This window comes from Tachypleus tridentatus, chromosome 1, assembly GCF_004210375.1.
Source record: "Tachypleus tridentatus isolate NWPU-2018 chromosome 1, ASM421037v1, whole genome shotgun sequence".
Taxonomy (NCBI): Eukaryota; Metazoa; Arthropoda; class Merostomata; order Xiphosura; family Limulidae; genus Tachypleus; species Tachypleus tridentatus.
In genome coordinates, this window is record NC_134825.1 from 163,786,960 (window position 1) to 163,799,712 (window position 12,753).

Below are 12,753 nucleotides of genomic sequence, written 5' to 3' on the forward strand. Positions count from 1 at the left end.
TTTACTTTCCAAGGCTTTTACCGTCAGTCACAGAAATTATACATGTAATTAAAATTTAAAGAAATACTTCGTGAAAATCCATGAAACAACAAATTCATTAGTGGGCCTAAATAAGTTATTTCCATCATCATGTACATTCAGGTTGAAAAAGAGCCTCAGAAACCTAATTCTACATGGAATGTATTAAAATTCATAAACCTAAAAGAAATATGATAGCTAGAAATGGTCTATTAGTTTATTACACTTAATCAATTATCCCCACAAGAAGCTTTCACATGAAACTAGTTGAATAAGATGAACAACCTTTAATTAACTAAAAATAATAATAAATTATGCTAATATTTTGATTATTTAATAGTTGGAATAAATTGGAAATACTAATTTTGATTAGTTGATTATTTTCTTCTTGTTAGTTGATTTAATTCTAATTCCCATGAACCAACTGTTTCACATTACACGAGTTGATGGTCACAGATGATCAATTAATGTTGATTAATCACAACCTTTATCGATAGCAAGACTAAGCAAATACATTAAGATAAAGGACCAGAACTCCACCAAATGTTCTTCAAGATATTATACAAAAAAATTAAATTAAAAGAATACTGTTTCAACTTTAGCTAATTATAATAATAATAGAAGAATACGAAATGAGCACACCACAGTCAACCTACACATGTAATGAGAACATGTACATCTCTCATCCATCAAGAACAAACAAAAGAGAAACAAAGCTAACCTGGTGTTTTTTTGGGGGTTTTGTTGTTATTGTTTGAATTCTGATTTGAAGAAATGTTCAGTGTAGACTGTGATAAACTAGATGTAAGACTCTGGGAAGCATTCAGAGAATTGTTGACACTTGTTGTTGAATTCTCCAGGGCCTTACGCTGCCACCGAGGTACCGGGCCTACAGTTATAGGTCCATCCATCCGTAAAGCATTATTTATATCTTTTTCCAAAGTAAAATGTGACATTTGTAGTTGTAAATCAGACAGCAAGCTATGTTTGTGGGAAAAAGAAAAAATTCTTATTAGCAATATAACTAAAGCACATAATAATATCCAACATTATCAACTGTCTGTAAGAATGAGATATAGATACAAATTTGACAAATAGTAACAGCAGCTTATGTTAAAACTAAAGGTTCATACAAAAAAAAGAATAAAACTAAGACAAAAGAACCAATTAGTGTTATATTTCATCTTCCTTCACTCATTTGAGGTATTATGACTGTTGTTTGCTTTGTGTGTTTTACAAAGAGATTTTACAGTTTTTAATACATTTTTTTAAAATCTCCATCCTTCAAAAGAAACAGATTTTGTTCTGTTGATGCAGAATAAAGCTAATAATACCATTTTGTACAAGTTGTATTCTTCCAACTTCTTTACAGGTGAAAAATTTAATACAATGCCTTACGTAAAAAATGAATAAAGGTACCGAAAACAATGCTCCTAAATAAAGCTTCCTGTAACAGAGTATCTATACTAGGCACTGGTGATAGATTTGCAATTCTTAATATTTCATTTTTTAAAAGATTTTAAAGGAAATGTATATTGGCAAAATATCTAACTTTTTACAAGAACTCGGGCCTGGTTTAGATATCTTGCAACTTATTACAAAAGAGCTCATATGATCACTTTTGAAGCAACTTTAAATTTCTCTCTTATAAGGAGAAATACTTCAACTTACAGGAACATTAGACAGATTCTTGCCAACTTTAATTTGTCATAGTGAAAGGTCAGAATACTTGTGCATGTTTTTGCATTAGCTAAGAATCATAGGTGTTGTAATTTGTTTTTAAGTTTTAACATTTCATTACGATATCCATTAGCTTGCCTGCAATCTGATAAGACTGATAGTGATGAAGATCAAAGGTCATGTTCATAAGATTTGCTTCCAAAGACTCAAGATTATTTGAAAGTCAAATTATTTACCTATTAAGTGCTAAAATTGTTGCCTTCTAGAACAGAATTCCCTGTTTGTTAATGTGCATTGAAAAGATATAATTTGTTTCTTATCCAACCATAAATGAATGAAATAAAACAAAAGCAAGGACAATGACAAAAAAAAAACTATGTAGCTTATCCAGGTTACATCAACATGCATTTTTGACTAATTCAGACTGAGGATAGTTGTCAAGGATTTATGCCATTCAGACCAATGTTAAATTACAAGTTAATATGGAATGTGCTATTTCACAAAATGTATAGGAGTCATATACTTCTCCAATTAATTTGCATTTTGTACATTTTTTTTTCACCAATAATGGATATTTAGTGTATAACAAGTTAAAATATTAGTGTATTCTGCACAGAGGTCAACTATGTAACTAGTTGAAGTATGGGAGTATTCTGCACAAGTGAAAAAGTCTGAATAACAAATTAATGTAGGAGTTAGTGCAGCAGCAATTAACATGTCCAAATCTGCATAGTGGATCAACTCTCCATTATGAAACCCATTGTATTTTCAATACACCCCCCCCAAATTATGTAGAATATACTACATGTGAAACTACACCTCTCTAGCATCTTATTCAAAATTGTCTCATTTTAACTTGTGTAAAATAAGTACATTCCAGTTAACACTTTACACATTCAGTGAAAAATTTATAATTCTCATAATTACAATTAAGAATTTGGTAAACAATTTCCTCAAAATCCATGATGATGAGAAAACCCACTTGTAGAGAAAAGTATATATTTAAAAACAGCTGGTATGGGTAGAGAAAGCACTAATAGAGGAATGAACAACGTTTTCACCTTCTTCGGTCATCGTCAGGTTCACAAAGAAAGAAAGGGTTACTGACCAGTAGCTTACCACATGTTTGAAGGTGGTTGCATAACTGAGCGTAAAAATGTAGAGGGCGTGCTTAGATGTTGGATATATTTATTAATACAGGTAAAGGTATTAATGAAGCCTTTCTTATACAACAATTCAAGCCCAAAATAAACCAATACAAAGGAACACCTTTATACCTATATTAATATACATATTCAACATCTATACATGCCCTCTACATTTCTACACTCAATTATGCAACCACCTTCAAACATGTGGTCAGTATTCCTTTTTTTCTTTGTGAACCTGATGATGACCAAAGAAGGTCAAAACATTGTTTGCTCCTCTTTTAGTGCTTTTTCTACCCATACCAGCCATTCTTAAATATGATTTCCTCAAAAGATGATAAACAAGACTAGAAATATAAACTTGAATATTAAATATATGTTTTGAAACAAAAAAACATTTAACAGGATAAAAAGTTATGGAGCAGTTTATCTTATAATTTATCTAGATAAATGAAGTGGAAAAAGAGCATATACAACTAAATTAAGGTTCTATTGCTATAAAAATATTGTACAAAGAGAATGTTTGTGAAAATTAATATTAAATTAATATTAAATATTAATTTTGATTAAACTAACAAAATCAAAATATGAATGCTAATATAGTCCAACTTAGTGCAATCTCAGATAATTCACTTTTTATATAACAAATTTTAGTACATTTTACGAAACTTAAGTTTCTGTTTTGGAAATGATCATATTAATTTACCTTTAAGGTAATTGGGGTTAATATTAACATTAAAAAAAAAAAAGTTATATTTTAAATTAATCCACATGCTACATACTCAAAAATGTGCATTACTAAACACTATGATTCAACTTAATCTGCAGTTAGAAATGTAGCTCTTTTGGTTATCAAAATTGGTACATTTTGATGCAAAGCCTTATAAGAATTAAAATTTGTATGCGAGGACAGTTTTTATATCATACATATTCAACTTAAATTAATTACAAAAGATATAGCTTGTCTTGGGAATATACATTTGTTTAATACCTTAATAATAAGTTGATCAACTACTATTTGTTTGTTTTTTGCATTTTGTTCAAAGCTACACGAGGGCTATCTGCACTAGCTGTCCCTAATTTACCAGTGCAAGACTAGAGGGAAGGCAGCTAGTCATCACCACCCACCGCCAACTCTTGGGCTACTCTTTTACCAATGATTAACCATTACATTATAATGCCTCCAAAACTGAAAGGGTGAGCATGTTTGGTGCGACAGGAATTCAAACCCTCGACCCTTAGATTACGAGTCGAATGCCTTAACTAACCTGGTCAACAACAGACTTGACAGAAATGTGTCAATGTGCAATATTTAGAAGATAAAAATCAATAAGAATGCATAATGCCCAGAACAGTAAAAGGTACATAACACAATTAAGAGCTAAAAAAACAAAAAAACATTAACAAAAAGCTTGCACCAAATAACACTTAATACCACCATTACTAGTTAACTGACAAACATTTAAACCTAACAGTAGAGTACTAAGAAAATAAGTTGTATAACCAGTAACAGTTCCCTTAATTTATACAAACATCAGAATGAACTTCACAAATATACCACAAAAATATAAACATATTTCAATCATTCTTTGACAGAACACCTAGAGAAAGTTATTACTATGTTAAGCATTTTCATTTATTTCAAATTATATCACAACCTCATTGGTTCTGAAACAATTCTACACCATTGTCAACAACATAAAATTAACCTTATTAATACATACAAGAGCCTAGAAGTTATAGAACTTCAAATTTAAGTCTTCCTTAATAACTAACAAAAAAAACAAAAAAACTTGAATTCCTCATCTCAGGATACGAAACAGACATCTTGGCCATCGCATTTTTATCATTCACATATAATTAAATAGCAAGAAATTTTACTGTTACAACTCATGGCTACAAGTTCGGCAACAAACCAAATTTGGACCAGCACCTCGATCTGTTTGGTAGATAGTAAAGTTCCATACAGCTGGGTTAGCTATATATATTTATGTAGGCAGGTTTTATCTGATGGAGGAAAAGATCTACTTTGGTTTGATGTCTCCTGTTTTATTCATACATTTTTACCCAATTTGATATGACCAAGATAAATATTCCATATACTAGCACTCTGTCCAGAGGGGCTAAATAAGCCCAACATTTGTAGTATTTTCTGGAAAAAGATATGGAAAAAAAAAACACATCTGTTTATATTTGGCTATAATGTTAGTTGTTCTTATACTCTGCAAGACAGATGTAAAAAAAAAAAAAAAAAGACCAAAGGTGGAATATAGCAACACATCTTATTGACAGTTAAGGCTTATACACAAAGGATACCATGAAATCCTACAAAAACCTTGATACTTGTGCATTTTATCAAGCTGGATATATTTCAGTTCATCTTATATCATGAATCTTCCAGTGGACCTGTAGAAGTCCTAAAGACAAAGGTTATTCCTTCACAAAGTATGACAGGCACCCTCAAGAGAATCATTGATAATTGTAAAGAAATATCAGATGATTTGCTCAGCACATTGTACATATATTGTATGACAGAGTAAGCATCTATGTTGTTGTAATTAAATTTAACATGGTATTGTGAATTTTTAATGCATTCTTCTTGGTTATTTGTAAAAAGATATTTCAGTATTATAAAGCTTTGTTAATGTACTGATCCATTTGACCTTTGTTCATCACTTCCACAGAAAAGACCATTTCATTAAGATTATTTCAATACATTTCAGGCATGGAAAAACGTGTTCCCATGTCACTGCAATGTTATTCAAAGTTGAAGCATGTATTTGTATGGATATCCACAGTTCATGTACAGAAGCTGCCAAACCATGGAATAATGTTTATTGAAAAACAGCATATAATCTAAGAACTCAAATAGTGGTTTTATTCAAATAAAATTTGTGTGCACACAATAACAGCATCAACAACTAGCAATATCCTATCACATTAGTTATGTGATTAGTTAATGATATTTGGATGACATGCACAGCTTGCAAGATTGACACAATGTAGTTGAACAATGTACAAGTAAAAAATTCAGTTATTGCATGTGCAATGGTCAATTTAAAGGCATGAAATCTGAACAGTCCAGTAGTTATTATGCTCAAATGTCAGTGATAAAAGAAATTGTTTGCTCTTTTCTTACAAACTAACAGCTCCAATTTATAATCATAGGCTATTGACAAGAAGCTAATATGGAACTAATATTGACCGAAAGCTAATGCCAAAATTCTGATTTATGTAACCATCCACGTATTTTGTCAAAATGAGTGATGCTGATGTTAGCTGGTGTTCAGTCTAAAAAAAAAAAAATCATAGTTGGGTGCATCACCTGATGGTATTCCAAAATGTACACATTATGATAAAAAATGTAATGACAGAGGTTAAATGCACTTCACTCACAGGATTGTACATCCTAAAAAACATGGTATTTGCTTCTGTAGCAAAATACAAGATCATAAAACAATACATGTTCTAGAAAGAAGTTTCATTATGCATGTATTAGAGTTGCTCAAAAGCAAACCAGACAACAGTCTAGTGTATAAAACACTTGCACCACCCACCACCACCTGTTGGACTAGTCATTTAATAATAAATAGTGGGACAAACCATCACATTATAATGCCTAACAGTTGAAAGGGCAAGCATGTTTGGTGCAACAGGGATTCGAACCTGCGACCCTCACATTACGAGCAGAGTACCTTAACCACCTGGCCATGCTGGGCCTTTCATACAATAAATATATCGTTCCAACAGTTACTGTTTTTTGCACTTTGGGATGTCCTTTAGTATTAAAAAACACAATCAAACACATAATTCTCATAAAATGAGTATCATATAATGGGCTTACACAATATCAAAAGAAACTGTATGTCTCTATACTAGTTTACCAGATTCACACAAGTTTTTCAAGCTGTACACATTTAACAATGTTGTTGCAGCACATTTGAAAAGCTATTAGAAAAACTTCACTCAAAATTTTAAAAAACTTTATTCTCCTAATTGCCCTTTCAACATGCATTCAAACTGTACAAATGTTTCTACAAATTTGTTTCTTTATGCAACAGTTGTTTCTTGCCTTTACCAAAGAAAGAAATTATGTCCCTGCATTAACAACGTTGCTATTAAAAGTCCTGTCAGCTAAGACTTGGTCTCTAAATTCTAATCCATTGAGAAACCAACACTATTGTGTCACCAATTTGTTCAACACTATTTCTTCACCTTAATAGATTACAAACAGCACAGGTTGGAGTAACATTCTCCATTAACACTTTCATTTTCTTGTGGTGCTTATAGGTACAGGTACTCTGTTAGAGCCCTTGTTAAATTTCATTGTCTTTCAATAAAAACAAATCCTGAAGGGTCAATGATGACTCGGCACCATAGAAGGCATATTTAAATAGAGGTTTTTTTGTACGGGTTTTCTCATTCTGGTCATTGTATCAAAAGTTCAAGGTCATTTTACCAACACTGAAAGACCATTTTGAATTAGATCACTCAGCTTATTCTGTAGGTCTAAATGGTCAAACTAAGTCTTGATGACAGCAACTCAAGTCTAACTTCATTAAAAGTACTAAAACCTAGTTTTCTAAAGTAACACCCTTAACTAGGGTGATGAAATCCCTCACTAACTTCAACGTTCAGTTGAAAACATTACAAGAGGTGACATCAGTAAATAAAAAAAAGGCAAAAGTTCACAAATTTGTTAAACTTATTATTCTCCTGTTAAAGCATTTGTAAGTCAATGTAATGTCTCAAAGTTTAAACTTATAAGACCTCAAATGCTGTCAATAATGGGTCATTGTCTGGGTTTACTCCTGTAAAAAAAAATAAAAAATCCATTATTTCAATTACATCAAAACATTAATTAAGCTCTGCAAAATTTCATCAGTTACATATGTTATACAGTGCAACCACAGATTAAGTACTAGTATTATGTTTAAACATAACTTATGTATATTGAACAGATGCCAGTTTTTTTATTATTATTTATAATAAATATATCAAAGAATATGTTTTTATATCCATTGTTTTATGATCTACAACCATAAACTTATTTCTTTATATCTAAATAGTGAGATCTACAAGAATAATTCTAACAATACTTTAACATATTCTGAATTCAACATTTGTTTTGTTCTCTGTTTTAGTCAATTAAGCCTTTTCAATTTATGGCCTTTGCATAATGGCTTTTCTTTGAAGAAAGTTTAGAACTACTTAGGGTACAGTAACTAAATATGGCAGAAACCTAGTCTGGATGATGGTAATCTGATGACCACACCAAAATAAAATTTTGTCCAATAGAAAAAACTCCATACTTAAGAAGAATTATAAAACTAAGGGGATGCAAATATAGATTTAGGAAAGGTATAAGCAGTCTTCAGCTAAGACAATGTTTTTTTGTGTTTTTTTTTTAATATGGTAGGTTGCTTTCTGGTATTGTGAAAGCAATAGAGTCTTAAACAAAAAAAAAAAAAAAAGCTCAATAGATATACGAATGATAAGAGCCAATTTAAAGTTATTTTTTATTAGTTTTAGTTTGGCATAGAGCATGGGACAGCCAAGATTGACCAATAGGTCCTCCATTGTCCCTAAACATTGTTAGGTTAATATCTGTATGTATGTGTATAACATACAACACAATATACTTGAAGAATCAATTACTTTATATTTTACAGATTTTTTGGAATACTTGAAGTTCAAATAATGAAGGCTTGAAAAAAGTTTTATCTTCTTATTGTTAATTAATGTCATATATTGTTTTGTCCCAAATAAAAAAGCTTTTAAGCTTATTCTGTTTTTATCAGCTGGATCATAATAACAACTTACAATGAATTATAAACTTACAATAGGTTTTCTGCAGTCTCCTATACATATAAAAATCTTACCTTCAATCAAATTATCATTACTGATCCTTGCATTTTGTTTTGAATTTTGCATAAACCTACTTGAGGGCCATCTGCACTTCCTTGTGTTAAAATGAGATCAGTTCTTTCTCCTAGTGGCATTTATCTGCTTTATCCTCTCTCTCTCTCTCTTTTTTTTTTTTTGAGAATATAGATAGAAACATTTCTTCCCCCTATACTTCTTAATACGTTTGCACAACTTACAGCACAATAGCCAACTGGCATATTAACAATAATTGAGAAACTTGTAGCACTGTTGCACAAAACACTACAATCAACAATATAGCATGTCCAAATCAGCCATGGCTTACTTCAAGTTTTTGCAGCCAATCACTTCCATTTGGTACTTAACAAGAGAAATAGTATTATTTCCCAGCCACACATACATTTAATTCAGCATATAAATACCAAACATCATTAGCAGTAATAGCAGACATATTGATAGTTTCAGAACACACAAAATACCTTGTTCAAAATGTTTCCCCCATCAATAGTGATATTATATAAAAGAAAATTAAATTTAACATCAAATGTCTACACACAAAAATAATATTACTGCTGCTTAAAGTTACATTTCCATTTAAGTTCCATGCACCTTTGTGCTCTACAAAAGTTAGAAACCTCAACTTTTACAATGACTTGAACAAAAGTCATTCATATAAATCTTAAACTGTTACAGCCTCTAACAGAAACAATAGCATAAAAATCACACGTACAGACAATGACACAACATACTCTACTAACCGAGAATTCTCAAACTCACAATTGATCGACACATGGCGTGCCATTTACAGATTTAGTCTTACAACTACATATAATACCAGTTACAATTACAACACTGAATATATATACGTGAATCCGTATTATTATATTAAGCACGATAACTTATTATCATGTTTTACTTCTTTCAAAACTCTGATATTTAAATTTAAAATATATAGCTATGTAGTGTACCCTACTCTACAGTACAAACTTAATGATTTACATTGTGAAATTCTTTACACTTTAGTAATTAAAATATTCTAATACACATGTAAATCAATACATAACATTTTATCAAAAAAGTATTTTACTACTAACTGCCTAAAAACAAAAAACTATGTTTTACTTACAACGTGTTAGACTTCAAGCTATTTAAACGAACACCGCCTGATTTTGAATTTTAATCTTCTGGCTGCTCTCTCATTGGTTCTACAGCTGCCACCTGTAGGCTTTTGCAAGTAATAAATTTATATGTTCTTATAACTGTTAGAAATATAACTGATTAAAATACGATTACGAGCAGATTTTATTTTTATTGTAATAATGCTATAGAAAATGTTGAAGTAAACGTACATCAATAGTTTGATACAAAATATAATAAAATTATACTTATGTAACATTACTGCTAATATCATACTCAGACATCCTGTTGAAATTTTAAATTTTATATTTTTAACAAAGTATAAGAGGTGAGTTGATTATTTGACACTTGTTTCAGATGGCAGTATTCCAAGACAGTTAAAAATATAATAAAAGTCTATCACGAAAATACAGCAACATATTAAATGATTATCGTCTCAGCCTTAGCTTTCTTTTCTTTAGGTGGCTTAGAGGTAAGTCTGAGGACTTATAACGCTAAAAATCGAATTTTTATAGCGATTATGAGCAAAAAAAAGAGAGAGAAAGATAGCCCATTGTGTACATTATGTGTAAGAAAAAAATAAATAAGTCTCAGACATGCATGAAATGCAAAACAAAAACATAATAATATTAACACTAAGAGTATTTGTATTTACTGTTAGACATATGTATTAGACTTATTGTATTTTAACCCTATATTTTAAGAAGAAGCAAAATGTAAAATAGTATTTTAACAACACTATGCCCATCATATCTATTCATCAATATAAGCCTCGTTTGGTATTTTGTATCGTATTCTGGTTTTGTTTTACTTTTAATGTGCTTGTAGTTCAGCGGTAATTATAAAGAGTTATAATGATAAAAATCACGTTTCGATACCGATGATGGCATAAAAAATAAACAGTGATTCAACAGTAAGTCTGTGTGCCTTAAAAACTAAAGTTCGGATTTTGACATCTCTTGTGTAGCTTCACACTCAGAAACATCCAAACTAAGCTTCTGTGTTGACCACGCGGACTTGTACAGTTAGCTTTGCCTGGTTCAAGCCATCACTGTTTTCAAGTCTTTTATTCATTTAAGTTTCCATGATTCACAGCATACGCACTGTAGTACCTATATTTTATCTATGTGTATATTCTTTTATCAGTGAAATACATAACTCAGATGCTATAAATCACATTAACAAGTATTTTAGGCTCTATGTGTGTCCATTACTGCTGTTAGAACAGATATAGATGGCAGTATTTGGGTTTACATGTGAACAAATTGTGAGAAATATGTCTCGTCAACTCTCTGTTTGGAAACCAATTATTCTTCCAGATTTCTTCAGTACATTCTGGATATTGCTCAAAGCTGATTGTAATCATGAAATGCTCCATGATAATTAGAGACACTTTACATAATGAGACTGAGATATGGCTTTTAAAATTATACTATATTACTAGTTTCTTGTTTCCTTTCGTATTTTGAACACAGGATCTGTTCGTTTTTACAGGAAATTTAACAATTGTTTTGCTACCAATGAATCGGACTATGAAATAATAAGGCCTTTTCAAAACTAACACGTCTGCCCCTTAACTTCTTGCCAAGCGTGTTAAGGGTCGCGGGTTCGAATCCCGGTCGCCTCAAACATGCTTGCCCTTTCAGCCGTAGGGGCGTTATGATGTTATAGTCAATCCCACTATTCGTTGGTAAAAGAGTAGCCCAAGAGTTGACGGTGGGTGGTGATGACTAGCTGTCTTCCCTCTAGTCTTACACTGCTAAATTAGGGACGGCTAGTGCAGATAGCCCTCGAGTAGCTTTGCACGAAATTCAAAACAAAAAAACATCGTTTACAATTAACTTCTTATTTACTTTTTCACGGTTAATAATAAGCCACTGCAATTTTCAGTTTTAATTCCTTCTAGTAAACAGTTCCCTATTTAATACAACATTATTCCATTAATTTAGTTAAATAATTGCTGTTAATTATTTCAATTGTCATATTTACCATTGTTGTTACATCTTTACTTATGCCTTATCATATCATCTCCATTATCATTCTTGGATATTTTTATATAAATTTAGTTTAGTGCGTAGGATTTAGTTTTGTTTCTTACTTCAAATTTCTCCAGATGTGTGTTGTACAGTTACAATGGTGAGTTAAAAGATTTAATGTGTTCGACATACTTCATAGTACAGTAATTAAATTATTTTTCTTCTTATCACGTTTATTTTGATTATTTTAATTAGTCTATAAATATCTGTACTCTTTATTGTACGATTTTGATATTTGTTATTAATTTTATGTTTTATATTCAGGAAAATTAGTTTTCGATTAAATTTCTGTACTTTTCTGCTACCAGTCTTTGTAATTAAACATCAACATGTGCCATAAAAAGTTTTCTCAGTTGTTAACTCTTGTTATACAGTTATGTTTAAGTAGCTTGCGTTGATCAGAAATTCATATTAATTACAAAACAGTAATATTAAAACGAGTTGTTTGTTTAGAATTAAGCACCAAGCTACACAATGGGCTATATGTGCTCTGCCCCCCAAGGGTATCGAAACCCAGTTTCAGCGATGTGAGTTCGCAGACATACCATTGTGCCACTGGAGGGGGGCTATTAAGATAAAGGGAAGAGAGAAGTGATATTGAACCTTTTATTGTTTGTTTTTTGAATTTCGCGCAAAGATACACAAGGGCTATCTGCGCTAGCCGTCTTTAATTTAACAATGTAGGACTAGAGGGAAGGCAGCTAGTCATCACCACCCACCGCCAACTCTTGGGCTACTCTTTTATCAACGAATAGTGGAATTGATCGTCACACTGCAATGCCCCCACGGCCTAAAGGACGAGCATGTTTGGTATGACGGGGATTCGAACCCGCGATTCTCAGATTACG

At 31.3% G+C, this 12,753-nt stretch overlaps 1 protein-coding gene across 3 annotated transcripts in view; it reads right to left on the reverse strand.

Moving 5' to 3' along the window:
* Nucleotides 1-9,978, reverse strand: part of fzy (cell division cycle 20 protein fzy) — a 37,527-nt gene extending 27,549 nt beyond the window's left edge. Inside the window, exons 1-2 of one of the 3 annotated variants that reach the window (XM_076462209.1) lie at nucleotides 9,859-9,978; nucleotides 740-999 (exon numbers count right to left, since the gene is read on the reverse strand). In XM_076462209.1, the coding sequence (XP_076318324.1) occupies nucleotides 740-974 (235 nt within the window). In that variant the 5' untranslated portion in view covers nucleotides 975-999; nucleotides 9,859-9,978. The other 2 variants (XM_076462218.1, XM_076462199.1) reach the window with 2 other exon arrangements.
* Between the last annotated feature and the right edge of the window lie 2,775 nt (nucleotides 9,979-12,753).